Genomic DNA, 20,311 nt, shown 5'->3' with positions numbered 1-20,311 from the left:
GAAGTACTGGCTGGGGTTTGCCAGACAGAATGATCTGTATACATAAACTGCCCAATGCTGTGGGTTTAGGAAGAGGTGACCACAGTAAAGTGTATCTTAGGAAATATTTTAATAGAAGGGCTTGATTTAAATGAAGTTTATGTTTTTCATAGACTTCAAACAAAATATTGATCATTTAAGATATAGAAGTGGTCAAACTAGTGGTCTCTTGGTGGTCAAATAATGTTCCCTTCTGGCCTGAAAATTTAAACCCAAGAAATTTTAGAAATTTTAACTTAGATAAAAATGGTAGCTTATCTTACTTTATGCTGCTATGTTTAAATCATGATATACTTTCAGCCATAGAAAGAAAAGAAGTTTATAAATATTTTTTAAAACCTACATTGTTTTTTCTCCACTAAGCATCTTTTATGATAGCTAGTATATTTACTCCTTATTAATATGCACAAATTGTATAAAATATATTGATATCATACGTGAAAACCAGAGTTCTTAAAATCACTTTGATTACAAAATCAAAGTCCTCAGTGCATTTAAGTGTATAAAAGGAAATACTAGATTGTGTGCATTATATATATTATGTCTGCTTTTCCTAAAAACAAAATCCATTCAGAAAGAGGATACTGGTACATTCAATTACTTTTTATAAGAAAAAAAATTTATAATGTATTTAAAAACTCAGCTGATAATATTATTACTTTATTTTAAAAAATAGCAATTTGAATTATTCTGGTAAGAAAATTTTGAATATTCTGTGAAATTAATAATGTGAACAATAGAGTTAAGAACTATTGTATGGATCACATGGGATAGAACAGGATTTAAATACTCTTAAACAGACAACCAGCTAAAGACATGTCCTGAGGAAAAGCCTCCAGCAAATACATAAATTGTTTAGACAATATCTCTAACAGATATGGCACTTGGTGATATGCAGCAGTCAGTAAGAGAGGCAAGTTGTTTGCTTTTTGTGATAAAGATAGACAAAGAAAGGCAATTTCTAGTAATGAAAAAAAACCAAACAAATAATTTCTGAATCTAAAATAAAAATATTCTTTTTCACAATAAAGACACTTCAAACAACAGTGGAACCATTTGTGTTGTTGTGGTACAGTAGTTCTACTATTGAAGCTTAAGATGTTTTCTTAAAAAAATTAGTTCAGCCTAACTGGTATTTAAAAATACCTAGGATTAATAGAACATGATTGCAGAGATACACTGTACTTGAAACTTATTTCTGGTATTTGTGCACAAAAATGATCTTAAGCTACAGAAATCTATGCTTATGCACAGAGGAAACTGGGTAAGTATAAATTCATGGATGGTCTCTTTCCTTAATAATTGTTCAGCAGCAGATATAATAAATGCATTCTCCTATTCAACCTATGTATGGATCAACCTAGTACGGATCAGTTTTCATATCTGTGTTTTATAGTGAGATGCAGTTGCTGCTCTCTAGCATCTACAGAGTCATTATTTCCACAGTGTTTTAGGTCATTAAAAAGGGAGAACTATCACAGAATAATACAATAATTAAGGTTGGAAAAGACCTCTAAGGTCACCAGTCAAACCATTAACCTAATATTGCAAAGTTCATCACTAAACCATGCCCCTAACTGCAACCTCTAAATTTAAAAAAAATACTTCCAGTGAAGGTCACACTTTGGGCAGCCTTTTCCAATGCTTAACAACCAATACTGTGAAGAAATTTTTCCTAATATCCAACCTAAACCTCCCCTCGTGCAACTTGAGGCCATTTCCTCTCATCTTGTTACCTGGGAGAAGGTACTGACCTCCACTTGGCTACAACCTCCTTTCAGGTATTTATAGAGAGCAACATGGTGTCTCCTGAACCTCCTTTTATTCCAGCTGAACAACCCCAGCTCCCAAATAGAAAGATACATTAAAGAAGGTTTAAGTTATAAAGTATTTATGAGATAAAGTAAAAAATAATAATAAAAAAAATTAGTCACAAGAGGGAATATTATTGGCTTAGTTCCTCCTCTACTAATCTGTGAAAGGACTAAAATCAAATTAACTCTCTCTAAATGTACTGTGCACATTAGCAGAATGAACTGGAAAACACATGTGTTCTGACTAGAAAGATTTCAGAACTTTTCCTCTATTTAGCGTTTTCTGATAATTATTTGGCTTCAGTTTCACAGTTCATAAATCAGAATCTCCTTTGATTCTGTTGCTTCAATCCAGCATTTCCATTTCTGTGGCACTGTTATGCTCTGCTAGCAGGCAGTAATAGTGTCATCGTGTAACAGAAATCTTCAGCCCCAGAAATTGTCCAACTTTTGAGCTACTTTGCCAATAGTCAACCTATGCTGTTAAAAGTTAGTATCTTTTTCCTTTCACAAAGTATTTAATAATACCCTTTTTGGGGATATTGTTCATTTTTCCTGCTCATCTGTGTGATAGTTACCATATCTATTCAACGTTAAATTTCTTTATCTTTGTCCAAAATCCCCAAACCAAAATGAAAAAAAGAATCCTTCAAATTTTCTTCACACTTCATGATCAACTCATTCCTATTTTCCACTTTACAAATCCAGGGCTTGACATCAGTATTGATATTTCCAATGTTTTAATTATTTTCATTCCCTATTAAATGGAAATGCCTGCATTTCTAAACTGTATTCTCAAACCCATTTGTTTTCAGTGACTTGGCATCTCTGCAATGTATATTGGACATTAAGTAGTAGATATAACCTACTTAGGATTTAAAATACAGTGAATTTAACAAAATACAAATGTCATTTTCTTACCAGTGTTAATACATCATAAATAAATTGAACTAAGTAAAAAAACCTGTACTTTTTCCAAGTAAGCTCCACTGATCTGGGAAAGTTTCAGATCATACAAAAATTAGAAATTATTAGATAAGTCAGCACATGTATTTCATTCACCCCTAGTTTTACACAGGCACTTTAGGAGGGACTGAAAAAAAAGACCACCACAACCATGGCTAAGAAGTATGTTTGTGAGGACCCTGTCAATGGCCAGTTTAGAGGTCAGCAACTTCCTAAATCTTTTGTATTGGTAACAAATACAAAACAGGCTAAATACTGATGGACCCAAGTACTTAAACTTCTTGCAGCTGATGCAAGTCCATTGACAGCTTTCCTGGGAGATGAGAAGAAAATTAAAAGACCCTGAAGCTATTTTATATCAAGAATATATTTCTCACTGCATTTCATAAATATTGAATACAGCTCTCTAACTAAACAGCAGCATTGGGTAATAATATCTTTTGATTTACACTGCTTCTTGAGGATATGGACCATTAAGGATATTTTCAATAAGTATATGACATTTACATGGTACATGAAACAACAGATGAGTGACTTCTTCACCCTTTGCTGTCATGCTAAAAATAAAGGTCAAATTCTGCACCTTTGTGATAAAATAAAAATAGGAATTTATAACAAAAGTGAAATAAAAGGAACCAAAAAAAAAGCAAAACAGAGAAGCATCTGCAGGATTTGCTACCCACTTTATCTATCATATGCTTATCTCACCTGCCTAAAAGCCCTAGGGAAAATATGATGTTTTTAGCATGTTGTGAAGGATAATAAATACAGAATACTTTGCACCATATGGATTATCTCAGACCCTCATAAAAAGCTGTCAAAACAAGCAATATAAAAGCTCCTGAATGAGCATATGTTGCATTTTGGCATGATTATAAAGATCTTTTTCTGACTAAAGGAATCAGAAAACTTTTGCATCTCAAAAGCAAGACAATCAATCACTAAAAGTCCTATAGGTTACTAGTGCAAAACTCAAATTAAAAACAATAGAAGTTAAAGTAGAAGAATAAAACACAATTTGAAAAGCAATTGCCAGATTTTACAGTCAGTTTCCAATGGAGCACAACACCAGATTATAATCCTTATGATCTCAGACAATTAAAAAAAAATTCAAACACGATAGACTCATATTAAAGAATGAAGTTGCATTCATGACATCTATTGCATAATAAATTTATAAATAGACAAATTTCCTAAAGCAATGGACAAATATAATCTGAGACCTCAATTATATAAAAATACTTTTTTACATAATTGAGGAAACTATTTGTATCTGTACTGAAATGAAGAATACTGGGGCAAGAAAAGGAAAATTTCTAATATTGCTGCTGCAGTTTGGTTTGTTTCTGCAATACATATTGTTTTATCAACTTGTTTTGATGACAAAGATTGAGGAAGAAAAAGCTTAAAGAAGTTAATGTAGGCAGTTTTATGAAGGCTGGAATGAGAAGATTGTGGTTGAACATCCCCTGCATTGCCAGTAAGAAAACTGTATCTTCACTACAAACCAAACATGTAAACCTTCCAGCGCTTGAGTCTAACATTTTCTTCTCTTCACAACATCCTGCAGTGATCCAATCCCTTTGGGATATTGCCCATATCCATTTTTCACTGTAGCTCACTCACTTCCCTGGTAACACTCTTAAGAAAACCAAAACAACAGTCAGAAATGTGAGTGAAACAGCTGCAATGAAGTTTCATTAACAGGCTTAGTACACAACCACAGTAGTTTACACATGAAATGGAACTTTCAGGCACTGCTCTGAGGCAAACCTTGGCTATGTTTGTTTTAGCAGCCAATGCCACAAATTAGACTAATCTGATGCAAAAAGTTACATTCCAACCCAAATTATCCACAATATCCCAGATTTTGAAGCAAATACAGTCCTTACATTGTATCAAATTTATTAAATTATTACAGTTTTTGTAGTCTCAATATTCCATCATCAGGAAAAATGTACTTCAGCAATGCTGCTACTTTTCTTTCAGCATGAATATCATGACGAACCATGAGATATGGATAAAGGACATTGTTTGACAGCAATATGCACATTTTTTGCAAACATTAGATAGTGTGTCATTTATTTTATTTTTGTGAGGAATTATTTCTGTGGGATAAAGGAAGCAGTAAAATATTCTCTTGTAAGGAGAAAAGGAAGATACAATCACTATCTAATTTTCACTGTACTTAAACTTGTATTTAACAGCAGTCACTACTTTTAAGTCTACTTTCATTTAATATGATATTGTAGAGGCGTCACGCTCTTTGAAGATGGCTTATCTTCAGTAGCTGAAATGCACTGCTTTTCCTTAATTGAAAAGACAAAATCCTTTCCATCACAGGACTACATCAAAAGAGCTCCAAAAAATTAAGATAACATTAAATAATTAAAATTAGCATTTTCTTTCAAAAAAAAATTTATTGTATTATCCACAATATCTGTTCATGATGCTTAACATATGCACAACAAAGAAAATCTTGTGTGCATACCCGCTATGTTACAATATGCAGTATCTCCTACATTCCCATTTAACTTCACCGGTTTCCCAGATACCATTGTTCAAAACTTAACATATTTATCTCACTGAAAATCAGTTCTGTGAAGATTAATATTTGCAAGCCTCTAGAAAGTTGCTGAATGAGTTACAGAAAATTTTCACCAAAGTTATTTTAAGTTTTCTTATGCTGTATTACACTACAGTTGATTAAATGAAATGTTAACTTTATAAAACAATTAACTCATATTTCAAGACTGACTCTATCAAACTTAACTGTCAACAATATATATTTAATTGTCAAGATAGGAAAAAATGTAAAGCATATGTATACAGGATATATACTTTATAATTAATTCAAGCACATATGAAAATGCATGAGATGACAATGAGAAGCAACTCCAAATCTTTCTGACATCTACATTAATATTTTGAATCTTAGAATCATAGAATCACAGAGTTGTTTAGGTTGGAAAAGATCTTTAAAGCCATCAAGCTCCACTGTTAAACCAGCAATGCCAAGTCCATCCAACACTAAACCCTAGCTCTAACTGCCATGTCTACATGTTTTATATATATCTCCAGTGATGGTGATTCAGCCACTTCCCTATACAGCCTCTTTCAGTGTTTTATAACCCTTTTTGTGGAGATTATTTTTCCAAATATCCAACCTAAACATCCTCTGGTGCAACTTAAGGCCATTGCCTCTTGTCTGATTTTTTGTTAGTCGGGGGAAGAGTCTGACTCCCAGCTCACTATAGACTCCTTTCAGGGAGTTGTAGGGGGGCCATAAGGTCTCCTTTCAGCCTCTTGTTCTCCCAGCCAAACAGCTCTGGCTCCCTCAGCCACTTCTCATAAGCCTCACACAATTGGCCTTGACCCATTGATTCAGTCTGCCCAGATCCTTCTGCAGAACTTTCTTGCCCTCCAGTGAACCAATGCTCGCACCACAACTTGGTGTCATCTGCAGAATGTCATCCTAAAACAACTATTTCCAGAACTATTTCCACTCTTCTAAAGTGAGTAGAATGATTAATTATTAATTGCTCTGTAACTAGCCTGAGTCTCCTAAATGGTATGCATGCCTTCTTTTCAGCAGGAGAAATAAGTGTGGCCCATTTCCTGAGCTGTCCTGAAATAATTCCTGCAAATGAAAGAAAGTTCCTTTCTTTTTTATGCTCAAAAGGAAAATCAAAATAAAGAAATTAGGTTGGTTTTCTTTTGTCATGGGCTATCATCATGGGCTGATTTAGAGACTCAAGCGTTTTTCTGCTTGATGGAGTAGGGTGAAAATGCATAGAATAATTGTATTCCCATCATGGTAATTAGTGGATCTCTGAGGGATGACAGTGACATCACAGTTTGAATGCTACAGTGCCAGGAAAAGGCATTGTAGGGAGATCCACATTACTGAGGATTCAAGTGTTCCTACTTTTGCTATTTTCAGGATCTTAAATCTTTCTTAAAATGAATAACAGAGGAATAACAATTGAATTATAATGGATTTCAACTATCTTAGTAACTAGAAATTTTATGTCTCCACTTATCCCCTTTCTCTGTCACTTGGGATTTGTCTTCTTTGGGATCCTCTCTTACTTGTATTTAATGGGCTTGCAGAGTACTTGAGTATTTAGTCTCTATTCATATAGAAGCTGCTTAATGATTTTATCATCTTTATAGTTCTTCTCTAAAAACTATTTTCCAATTTAATTTCTCTATTTTGGTATGGAGAGGGAGTCATAAACAGGAAATAAACAGAACTCCGTATGTTACTAGATTTTAGAGAATCCCACTTTTATCAGTGTCATCGAGATATTGTGTTCTATTTCTTCCTGGTCACAGAGGAGTTTACACTTGCTTTAGCTTCCATTAGTATGGCTTGGTTTATGCTGCTCCTTTTTGGGTGATAAGCACAACCACAGTGGATTACTGGCTTTTGCTCCTTGCATTAATTTGTGTATGTTACTGAGCAGTCCTAGCCATGAGTCTGGTTTAACTTGCTGGAAAAAAATTATGATAGCAATGGTAACCGAAATGCAGAAAAAAACTTTGGTTCTCCTCACCGAGTACTCACTGCCACATCTGAGGCAGCAGGTACAGTATAATGGATACACACTGCACAATATTTCCCATGGAAGGAATGGGATACAGTTTTGCCCTGCAAAAATTCTTCATTTTACAATGTTTGGACAGATATAGCTATAAAAGGCCTATTCCAGTGAAAGGTTTGTATTCCTTCTGCACTCCTCCACAAACATTTTAAGGACTAACTTACTCCTGAGAGACAAACAGACAGCTAGCTTGCTTTCTTCTTGCTGGACAAGATGGCTGGATTTTACCTATTTTAAGCTACTTAATAGGAACTAGGCACCCAGAGAGCACACTAGGTGCCTAACTTTCTTATAAAGTCAACCCAAAACTTTCACTTCCAAGGCTGTGGATTCTATGAGCACAGATATTTGGTCATTAGATACATCTATGTACAAACACCATGGAAAGCCTACTACCAACCTCATTTTCCTACCTCATTTTCTTTTCATTTTATTCTCCTTCAGTTGCATGTATTGTTACTTTTACAGGAATAATGTATCCTATTATGAGCTGCAAGTCAGTGACAGCAATGAAAGTCATGGTGCTGCTTCTGCCTATCTATTTATTTTCCAAGATTTTTCTATAAATCACACTCTCATTGTTGGAAATTCAACTATTTCCTGGACTGAGTAGCTTGGATTTACTGTGCAGCATCTTCCCTGACTGAATGTTTGCTACAGTAAATTACTTCAATAAGAATAAATTTATTTCCACTAAGCACATCAGGGATGTGATGAGCACTGTCCAACTGTAGATTTAAACATTCTTTCCAAGGATGTGTTGTGGCTCAGACTACCATAATATAATTTTACAGTACCTGTTCAGGTATCATAGTTAATCAGATATAATATCTGTGGGATTTGCTAATGGTCCCAACTATGTGATCTTTGATAAAAACAGAAAACAGTAAACTTACCTAATTTGCACACTGTACCAGTATCCATCGTCCACTCTAGCAGTGGTAGAGATGTTTTTGACTTCTGCTGTGTCATCACATAAATACTGGTACTACAGAGTGAGAAAAGGTTTTAATTACATTATTTCTAATAATTAAACAGTTTCAGGCATTGAAACCTGAATTTTAAAATGATAAATGGTTTCAAAAAAAATCCTGAAGGATGTCATGTGTATCAAGGAAAATAAATGTTTCATTGAAAGTTCTGGATAAGGAAGCCTATTGTACCAGAAATACGTACACATATATGCTTCATAATCTGCATGAAAATGCTTTAATCTTTGTGTATTGTACAATCAGATATTATGGGTCTGATTTGCAAAGAAGTCAACCATCTGCAACCCATCTGAAATTAACACTGGCCATGGGTGAATTTTACTTAACATTTTATGGCTTCCTTACACTTCCAAACATGTAATGTAGCGTGCAGGCTTGAGCATTTTGGAGCACCATTTAATTTCCTATACTAATGTGAACAAGCACTTGATTTCATGGTTTGTCTACTTGTAATTGTAGCTTGATTGTGAGCTTAGAACCATTTGTTCATTGGGCTTTAAATCCACATTTAATTGACCAGCTTTGTGAATGATTAAGTGAATTCAATTAGTTTTAACATGGCACACTGGGATCTCTGAATAGATTTGTGTCAATTAAAATACCTTCATATTTTATGGTGCTTATGATATGTTGGAAAAATATTTTTCCGCATCATTACTTTACCATGAATACAAGTAAGATGAACTTAAAGCCATCACCATTTTCTAAATGTTGGATAACTTCCTCCCCGTGACTAATCTCACCTTTTTTTTTCTGGACAAAGTCACAATATAATAAAAGACAAAAAAAATCACAATATAACAAAATAAAGTAAAAGGTAATTTTCTTCTTTTCTATTCATCTTCAGTTTATATATCTGTTTAGTATGGTCATTGTCTTAAAACATGAAGGTGAATATAATACAAAATGCTGCTTCTAACAGATATTTCACAGTTCTTACAAAAGAATATATTACAGGTACTTTGGGAAACTTTTAGCAGAAAATTGGGAGATTAGTAATGAGAAAAGTAACTTTTCTTTTATTATCTTTTTATAGCCTCTTTAGTATCTGCCTATCGCTTAATAAAGCTCTAATAATACCTCTTCCTCAGAAAAGATGGAATAATTTGTGGAAGGTAAAGATATACCACAATAAACACTTTACTCTTTAAAGTTAATAAACAAATATATTCCTTGTTAGTCTGTCCACAAATAATTTTTTTTCCTGATCCTGTGGAACTGAGATTTAAATAATAGATGGATTCAAAGATTTCTACTCATAGATACATGTTAAAAAAGATACACTCTATTCCCTAACATGATAAATTTTCCTATAACAATTCATTCAATTTCTATGTCTACACCTATGCCATAGGCCTTCCTTATGACAATTTTAATAAAGTTCCATGTGAGAAATTTCAGTTAGTTTAGGTATAAAATACAAATAAAAACCTAATAAAAAACCTAAGTATATATAAAAAACCTAATTTGTACAGCATGTAAAGATAAAACCTACATTTTTGGTTTTGTGTTTTGATGTATACTCTTGTGAGTCATATTGACTCTATTAGCCAAAAATTGGACAAAACAGAAAGCAAGTTTAACAATTATCTTCTTTAAAATACTGAAGATGTCAAGAGTCTCCATAGCTTTATTTACTATCTTCTACAGTAAGAAAATTTAAAAATATTAACATTTTTACAGATTCAACTTTTATTTACTTTTCCTTCAGTGGGAGATTTTGATGCCTTACCTGCAAGGTACCATTATTGATGAAAAGTCGAATTAAAAAAGGTTGTATTATTTCTGGGCTCTGTTCAATATTTAGAAGAAGTCCATGAGGATCATAGGTCTTAAATTCCAGGTGGATGAAATTTTGCATGTTCAAATGTAAGCCTTGAAATTCCAGGTAAGAATCGCCATAGTAGCGAGCATAACTAAAATCTGTGAACAGAATTTTGAGACATGTAAGAATACAAAGACATTTTTCTTCTTCACACACTGCTTTCTTATTCTGGTAGTGGTAGCAAAGATACAGCATAATTGTTTATATCTTTCAAGGATTCATAAATGAATCTGAAAAATGATATTGGTTTTCTTCTGTCAAAGGTTAACACTGAGAGTTTATATAACTAGACATAAAGGTTTTTGTCAAATTATATTAAGCAAGCATATAGATCAATCCCTGAAAGACTAGGCTACAAAGATGAAAGAATTGGTACGTATCTAGCAGCTTTGGCTCGACATTTGCTTCAAAGTCAGGTGTTTTCATCAAACCTAGATGCAAGAACAAATGGGTTTGGAGTCTCCACAAAAACTACGCAGTATCTAAAGGGAGGAAGACATTCTACATCCTAATTATGAAGTTGGCATCTTAATATATCAAATCTTTTCTGGTGCTATGGTGAAAGATGAAAATTTCCCTTGGGTTTACATCCATCTTGTCTCATTTATCTATAAACCTCATAGCATTCAGCACCCTATGCAATACCTGGCAAGGGCAGATGCAACTCTTTTTTAAATAGAAAAGATATGTGAATACATGGGTTCAAGCCCACTAGGTGACACTTAAAAGGGGCTTCTTTGTATTTTTTATTTCTTCCTGTCCCCTTCTTTCTTCTCATCTTCCCTTTCCCTGCTCCTTTCCTCTACTTTTTCTGCTCCCTTCCCTTCCCTTCCCTTCCCTTCCCTTCCCTTCCCTTCCCTTCCCTTCCCTTCCCTTCCCTTCCCTTCCCTTCCCTTCCCTTCCCTTCCCTTCCCTTCCCTTCCCTTCCCTTCCCTTCCCTTCCCTTCCCTTCCCTTCCCTTCCCTTCCCTTCCCTTCCCTTCCCTTCCTCTCCTCTCCTTTCATTGCTCACTTTCCCCCATTTTTCCCCTTCTTTTTCTCTCCCTTATGGTGTGATTACAAGGGAAGAGACATGCACATAGGTACCTATTCATACACAGCTGCAGTCTTGCACTTTGTTTTTTTCATTTGCCAGTATTAAAATTGAGATCACTACATTTGTCTGCTTGTAAAGACTAAAAAATATGGGTTCTCTTCCATACTTGTAACATAAGGAGTTAAGTATTTTAATTTTTGTAGAAGCAGGTATATATGCTTTAGTCTCACAGCACACAATTATTTGTTTGATCAGCTTCACGAGACTGATAAAAATTTAAAGAAATATTAACAATTCAGCCATCTTGTGAAAAATATTGGTGCAACACTATCAACCTGCATACAATACACAACACATTAGTGAATGATTCCATTTCCCTTTGGTCAAATTTCACTCAATCAACTCTACAGGGGTTTAGCATATCTTTGAAGGTCACAGATCTCTCTTTATTTTCCAAAACAGGTAAAATTTTAATCTCTTGTGACAACAACTCCAATACCAAATGCCTCACTATATATGATTAAATTCTGAACAAAAATGATAATGGGATAAAACAAAAACTGTTGATGCTGAACTTTCATGTTTCACTGTAAGGGTATGCTGAATTTTATCCTTTCATGACTTTGCATAAACTTATTTACAAAGTCCGAGTCACACTGGTCAAATCTCAAACTAAGCTCTTAAGAAATTCTCAGTACTATATAAGAATCATCAACATATGCATACATACAACATAGAATAACATAGACCAAAAATTCCAAGCAATACCAATCAATAACCAGTGCTGCAATAAAAGAGATTTTACAATTTTAATTGTATTTAATCCTTAAAAGCTCTTTTTTGAACTATAAGCCTGTAGGTATAAATTTCAGAAAATTAAATTAAAAAGAAAGGCACAGAAAGCTTTTTACATTTTATAGACAGGGCAATTTCTCAAATAAAAGGCTTTCAAGAATTATTGCCAATCGCTAACCCTTGTTTGTTTTCCTTCCTGAGCAAGCCACTGAGCTCTAAATCTTTCTCTCATTCTGCTTGCCCTGAATTTCCCCTGAATAGATTTTGCTTATCCCAAGGAACCACTCAGTTATCCCCACACTCCTGAAAGTCTGATATCTAACCATCTCTTTTTCTTGATCCATTTAGGAGATCAGCTTGGCTAAAAGACAGCAAAGTTGTACACAACCTCCCCTTCCTGCAGTCCTAAATCCTTCTGCTACCTTCCAAATATTTTGGAGGTGGGTTGTTTTTATTGTTGGGTTGTTTTTCTCTCCCACATTGTTCAGTGAATAATCAAGCTGACACGTGAGAAAGGTCAAAACTATGTTAGCTCTTCAGAGATTTGCTAACACAAGACATTTGAGACCCCAGATCACACAGAAGAGTAAAATCTGTAATCATGCAGAGAAAGGAAAAATAAAGGTTGTTGTGGGAAGAGTTTATTCAACGATTCCTGAAACTGTAATTTAACTCTGATAACTGAGGTCAGACTGAATTATCTACTAAAATTCAGGGAAGACCAAACAAGCACAAGCTAGTGGCATCTACCTTTAGCTTTCTCCATGTAATTGTAGCAAGTGCACAGAGCACTACAGACAAAACTTGTGACTTTATTCTGACCAACATCCATTTATTTTTATCTTCATATGGCAGCACGTGATGAAGCCTTGCAAGACAATACACTCCATGCTTACTCAATGGATTTGAGGCCAGTTTGGCTTCTTCTGGGAAATACATTCATGCTGCTAAACTGAAAACTTCTTAAACAAATCATCTGCAGTAAAATTGCTCCAATTGCTCTAGTCCACAAATATGGAAAGAATTAATGAGAGAAAGCACTGAAGAATATTTAGCAGGCTCCAGGTTTCTGTAAAATCCATAAAAATACTACTTCAATAACAAACAGGCTACATACCTTCCCACAACAGCTATTAACATTAACTGCTGGTGTGGTTTTACTTATTAAGATTCTCACATTGTTTGTAAAAGTACACAATTTCTTTTTATAGAACATAAGCTTTGCTTATAATCCTTCTACTGCACTTAGATGCAGTTTTTTCATTTGACCTCTGGAGTTGGCATCCTAGATTGCTTTTTGTCCTAATGGAGAGGACTCATCCCCCAAGCCTTTAGAACAAAAAAAAAAGAAAAATTGAAACCATATCTTATTTTTCCCTAGGAATGCCTAACACTTGCTTTCCTAAGAAACAGACAAGCCCTTTGGTCTATAAAATCCTCTCAGCTTTAGCTTGCTCCCCCGCGCACATCCAGCTCTCTGTGGCTTTGTGTTTACTAGACTTCATATGAATGGTAAATGTCTGAATGTTAAAAAATTTGAGATTCAGCTGTAATAGTAAGCAGATACACAGGCAGGTCTGAACCCAGCTGACAGGCAAGCTTCATTAACTCTTGCCACTCCCTACTGGTTTTCTCTATTCCAGTGAGTATCAGCTGCATCAGCTTCAGAATGGAGGCCTGCAAATTTAAAAATTTTTGAGAGCTACACAATTGTAAGTCCTTGTTTATAAAGATGAGTAGAGAGAGATAATAAAACCTTTTTAGATGTTCACAAGCATGCACTCCTGGTAATCGAGCTTTTGCCTCCATGTATTTCTATGTATAATGTAGCCCCTGCAGTTTGCATGGACTCAGGCACAAAGAGGATTAAAATAATGCTCTTCTTCTTTCTTCTGCAATTCTTTTTGTTATGTTACACCTGGGAACAAAATCTTCCCATTCAAGCTCTTGGTCTTCCATTTTTCATGGACATATATTTCACATCTTTTGTTATTCTTTTAGTTAGAACTATCTTACAACATTCAAATAGAGGGCATTATTGCCTATGGAAAGGACCTGTCATGAAAAAAAATCATAGCAATTAATTTTCTATTTGAAATTTTATTTATTTTTATTAAGAAGGAACACATTTCTTAATAGCATAAAAAACCGTCGTCATAAAAACCACTTCTGTTTGTTTAAAATCAGATAATGGCGAAAGAAAAAACAAAACAGAAAAGCAAACCAAGAAATTCAGAGCAAGGACTGTTTCACAGGGCTGTTTGCAGACCTCTCGAGCCCAGCTGATGACTTCCAGTGGATGTCCAAGTCCCAGGTTTACATAAACAGCATTCAAGGAGCCGTGCCTCCCCTGGGACACCTTGTCAGCTTCCTCCATACAAACTGCCATGGCTTCCTCAGCCAGGGTGTGCTCCTGGCCCACCACACTGGGCATCCAGCCCTGCCAGCACCTCCTGTGAGCCTGGCTGGCAGGACCCAGGGCCCTGCCCCTCCAATGGCCACACTGATGGATGGCTGTGCCATTGTCTGCACAGTTCCCTCTCACTTCTCGCTGCTGCTTGTGATGAGCTCCCTCTGTGGGCTCTGAGAGCAGCTCTGTGTTGTCTGGTGACAGAGTTGTAGAGACAGAGAAGGCAGCTGCCACCATCAGGCAGAATATTGCACAAGCATGTGTGGAGAAGAAGCTGAGCCAGACACAGAAAGGGCCAGAGGCCATGACCCCACAGGTAGGGATGGGTGGGCTGTTGAGACAGGAGAGACTGGAAATCTGGAAACATGTGATGGACCAGCAGACATGGTGAATTGCTCAGTGAATTGCTGAAGGCAACAAGGTTCTTCAAGAGACCCTCAGAGGCAGCTCAGCCCAGAGCTGGTGGAAGTTGCTGGCTTGAAACATTTCAGGCACATGTGTGGGGAAAGGGGTAGGTCAGGTCTTGCCCTGGCAAGGTGCTGCCCTGCTCCACACACCCTGCACCCCCAGGGGCTGGATTCCAGCTGTGGGGCCAAACCCTGGCATGTGGGAGGCAATGCTCCACACTCCAACCCTGGAGCCCTAACCCAGCTCCCAAGTGGCAAAATGACCAGAAGTCCCTCCTAAGGGAAGGGCCCAGGAAAGCTAATGGGTATGTAAGCCAGAGCACAAGGCACACACAGGTCTTGACCCTACATCCTCTTGGAATTTCTCTCAGGTGAACACCACTGGAACCAGAAGTGGTACCTGTATTTGTTCTTTTCTAAATCTCTTCTGTCTTTCTGCTAATTCCTTCTTCTCAAAGTTTGAGTAACTTAAAGTCAGATGGGTTGGAGTTTGCTAAGTGGAATGGGCTTAGAGTTTACTAAATTAATGCTTTGTGAAACGCTTCATGTTGATTTAATGCTGCTCTAACATTAAAAAGTTCCCAGATTTTCTGAAGTTTGACAGTAAAGTTTTTATTTGTTTGCCCTTTTGAGAATATCCTGTCAGTGTCTCCCTTGCATCTAACTCAAACTGCAAAAAATAACGTTAAATCCTTTTAAAAGACTCATTGAGTGAGCTCTGGGGCCTTACACCAAACCAACCTGATGTCCTCAGAGGCTTGTCTGTCAGCTTCACTGTCAGAGCAAGGATCTGGGATTCTACACAGGCCCCAGCAGGCTTGCCCAGCTCACAGATGTTTAACCCTTGTTACTCTTCCCTATGGGCACCGATAACACTGCAAGGGTAGCCCAATGCACCAAGAATGACTGCAGAGCTCTCAGTGTGGGAGGAAGGCATGGGGGACCTTCAGTCCTGCTGCTGAGCAGGAAGTCTTACAAGGAGGTTATTGAGCCTCCAGTCAGGCTCTTTGTAGATATTAATGACAGAGGGATAAGAGAAAATATACTTAAATTGAAACAGGTATCTTACCACTGAAGAAACATACTTGTTGTCCTAACTACAAAGAACTAATCTCCCTATTATTTTTTTTTTTAATTTCATAGACTATAAAAGCAGGGTTAATGGATAATATTAGTCATATGATGATTTTTTTTTGCTACCACTTTTAGAAATTTCTGTTTCAGGTAACCCATGCATGTAGGAGTGGGGTTTGGTTTTTTTCACTCTCAATGTGCTTAAAGCACCTCAGCTTTGATTTTCCTTACACCTGTTTTCTCTCAAAAAATCTAATTTCTTTGAAGTTTCATTTTTAATGAGTCATTTCAATCACTCTCTTTTGCATCTAAAATAAGGTCAATCTTCCCACCAAGTCCTGAAAGACAGCCACAGCAAAATAATCCATGAGTTTTACTCTTTACTCCCTTAAATACAATAATCTACTTCATATTTGTAACCACAATTTAAAAGGCTTTTGTTTATTTTCAAATTAGTCTCATTTACTTCCATACACTTCATTTAGTCTTTTCAGCTGAAACACCTTAAAGGCAGAGCAGAACAATGTTCTCCAACCATTATTTCTATTTACAGTTGCAAAGCTATTTCACTGCAATGTGCTTCACCTTTGGTTCCACACAACAAACCCACAATTACAGTGAATCCATGTTTTATTCTGTCACAGAAGTCTGTGCTGCATGACTAGCAGGGAATTATAGTTATGTTTTTCTCTCAAAGTTGAAATGTTCTCTAATGTGGCGTGTTAGACAACAATAAAATGTGGTTAACATCCAGAACGGTTGCCAGTGCAGCCCACAAGTAGCTCTTAAGCAAAGAAAAACAAGCTATGAATAAACGCCCTTCACTGTTGCTTTTTCAAGCTTACACATAGCCAGGGATTTCAGTAGCCTTTGAAATTCTTCTGAAAGAAAAACATTACTGTTTAGAGCTCCTATTACTTCACAGTATCTTCACTACTAGCCTAAATATACACACACACACGCAGAAACACATATGTAGAATTCAGGTGCCCTAAAGGTATGGAACATCATACCTAATTCTCAGGGAGCTCCTTCTATTTCCCTGAAGTTATTACACACCTCTCCTTTCCTCACACATGTGTCAATCATGTCTGTTGCTCCAAGTTTTGATTCTTAACTCCTACATGTCCAACAGCCAGTCTGTAATGTTTTTGAGTGAGGTCTGTACTCACCTTTGCTACTCACTCCATGAAGGGGACTCTATGAAGTACGCTGCACTTTCTATTAATTTTCAGTTTTTTCCTCATTCTCTTCAGGAGTTACAGTTAGAAGCAACAAGAAAACTATACATATAATATTTTCTTACACAATTAATTTTTCAGATTTTTTAAAATAAAAATGCTGACCGCAAAGAACTGGAAATATCCTCCTTGAACTCAGGGAAAAGGGAGGCAGTCTTCTAGCAGGAATCCATTTGAATTATAGTAGGGACCTGGAATGCAATTAGTGCAGGAAATTGTTTTGTTATGGTCAGAAAATTATTAATAGTTTCTAAAGCAGGATTCTGTTTCCTGGTGAAGTGTAGATTTTAAATTCAAATCTACTGCCTCTATCTATTAATTGCAGTAATAGCTTAGTGAGTTAACTGATACTTGCTTGACTGCTGCCTGCTAGTCCCAGAGGGGATTTTTGCCATGTGGGCTAGCTCATCAACATACAGATATATAGATAATGGAAAGAGGTGTTTATGTTCATGGCAGTCAGAAAGGAATAGAAGAAATTCTCTCACTGAAGGCATAAAACATACATACATACATATATATATATAAAAATCAGGAAAAACATCAGCAGCGTGTGGTTCTGCTTCAGCTAAAGACTTTTTTTTTTTTATTATTTTTTAAATGTACTAGAAGAGACACAAAGAGGATCAGCTAGTATTACTGCAGAAATCAGGAGCAGCTTTTACCTCGGGGATAATTTGGCTTGCTCTCAGCAGAACTTCACAAGTCTTGCTAAAATCTTTCCCCCTGCTGCTCTTTCTTACAAAGCACTGGCATCTGGAACACAGCCAGCACCAAGCCCACTGCCACTGCCTACATGTTGATAACCCCCATGGCTAGAAAGCATTAGAGCCACCACTGGGAGAAAAGCAGTTCTATCCAAAGGAAACCAAGTTTTTTGCCCTTTACTCATAAACCAACATGCTGTTTTTCAGTCTCTTACAACTAGACTTTGAACAAACAGAACTGAACTATTTTTAGCATATAATAACTGTTTTAAAGATCACAACAATATTAATGGTCAAAGCAAGAAGAGTTCATAATGTGAATTTAAGATATCCTTTATAGTACACTTCATAACTCCCTATCCCAAAGGGAGTTATCTTCCTATTATTCAAAATATAAATTCTTGTAAATAGCAAGATAATAAAGATCTTGCGATGTATTGTGAGAGCTGCACAGTTAAAGCAGAACTTTTTAAGCCTAAGATAAAAAAAACAAAAACAAACAGTAATCATCCCTTACCCCCAATACAAAGTCCATAATACAAGCAAGATTATTCCCTGATTGGAAAATAAGCAAATAAACCATTGTGAAAGTCAGAAAAAGACAATATTTATATCTGGCCAAATCCACTGGTAGAATAAATATATTTTTAAAAATTTGTTTCATGGTATTCTGTTTTTCTAGTGCAGTCAAAAAATCACCATTAGGAAGGTGCATGGACTATCCAACCATGGGTATTGCTTTAAAGTGACACACACAATAACATTGTCTATTCTGTGCATTTAGTTGAGGATGTATGCACGGTATCTAGCAGGAGTATAATGGAACTCTCTGTGAATAATTCGTTCTTCCTCCAGATCCAAATATGCAGATAGCCAACATTTTGATTTAGCAATTCAGCTTGAATTCGCTTAAGATTATGCGGCTATGGGAGAAGTGAAATTCAGGTGATTTGCTGACAAGTATTTTCAGGAGTGTGCTTCTTCTTTTGAAGGTTATTATATAAATGCTTGTGAAGGCCTTAGATTCAAGTCATGTTTATCGTGAAAACCACCTCTGTCAGTGATGTCACTGATGTCACTGACCTACTGTAGCAAGATGGCAATCTAAGGTTTGTGAACTAGCTGTGCTTGTTCCTTGTAATTTATGGTAATTAGTTTTACCTATTAATTGTGCACATGCCTCACTAAATTGACAACGAAATTTTATCTGTTCTGCATTTGTAAGTAACTGCTGTTGTATTTACCACAGTTGTGATTTTGCATAAGCTCCTAACTGCCTGGTGAGTTGCAGTTAAATTGGTCAAGGGCATATTTATGTCTTCAGGACGCATTGTTTTGGTCACACCTATGTATGACATCTCTCAGGCTAGTGGCAAATGGGCAGGTTAATATCAGCTGCACAATGTCTTCATCTTGGACACATGAAGCCTGAAAACATTCCCAACTGAAGTTGTATTTTGAGATATGAACAGTATTACCATATCAAGCTGTCTTTTACAAACTGGGATGACACTCATGACCCTGACAGCAAAGCTATGGTGCTCTGAAATAATACTTAATTCATCCTTCTGGTGAAGTTGTGACTAAAATCTTGCATACAGTGCTGTGTTCAGTACTTCTGTATACCCATGCTTTCCTTTCCCCCAGTTACACAGTGCAAATATGCAGCTGTCCTATGAAAGAAATACCAAAGCCCTAATTAAGAGTCTAGTGAGCATTATTTCTGCTTCCTTCATCTTAAATAATGTATTAGAAGCCTGCAGTCTTCTAATGCATTCTTATTCTAATGCAATGGTTTTTTATTTAACTTCTAATGAAGATCTGCATGCACACAAAGCATCAACAAAAAAACACTCAGCAAATGTTAAAAACGTGAATCATTGACAGTATTAACTTCTTCAATGATGTCCAATAAAGAAGGCAAAAGATAGAAAATAACATGTCTTATGCATCTATTTCACTTTCTGAACCCTAGCGGTCTAGGATCTAATGTGTATGAGAACTATGGAAACAAATGCGCCATGAATATTAAAGAATACAAGTAAGAAGTGAAACATAAAAAACATACCACCCCAATATTCCAACACAAAAATCAGTGAATGTTTTGAAGATCACACGAAAAAAACTTTGATTGAAAACAGGATCAGAAAATTTAGTAAATATAATTTATGACACATAACCTTGTAGAGAAACCCAAACTCAAAACTTCCAAGAGATGGCTTATAAATTGTAGATATAACATACAATACTGGCTGTTCCCCCTTTCTGTTTTGTACGTGATTTAGTCCCTTGAAACATACACACGCAAAATTCTTTTTTGGTATCTTTTTAATATAGGAACTGACAGTCTAAAGGATGGAGAAGGTTTAGAATAATAGTGCTGCTTAGGTAATTTATTT

General features: G+C 35.9%; 1 protein-coding gene across 1 annotated transcript in view; it reads right to left on the bottom strand.

The window, feature by feature from the left end:
- The window catches only part of EYS (eyes shut homolog), a 797,164-nt gene that overhangs the window by 334,637 nt on the left and 442,216 nt on the right, over positions 1-20,311 (bottom strand). The window contains exons 32-33 of the mRNA XM_054514337.1: positions 10,151-10,341; positions 8,323-8,414 (exon numbers count right to left, since the gene is read on the bottom strand). Of these exons, the coding sequence (XP_054370312.1) occupies positions 8,323-8,414; positions 10,151-10,341 (283 nt within the window). The remainder of the gene's footprint in view (positions 1-8,322; positions 8,415-10,150; positions 10,342-20,311) is intronic.

Source organism: Molothrus ater, chromosome 3 (genome assembly GCF_012460135.2).
Source record: "Molothrus ater isolate BHLD 08-10-18 breed brown headed cowbird chromosome 3, BPBGC_Mater_1.1, whole genome shotgun sequence".
NCBI lineage: Eukaryota > Metazoa > Chordata > Aves > Passeriformes > Icteridae > Molothrus > Molothrus ater.
Note: the sequence above shows the minus strand (reverse complement) of the source record. Positions and strands in the feature narration are given on the sequence as shown.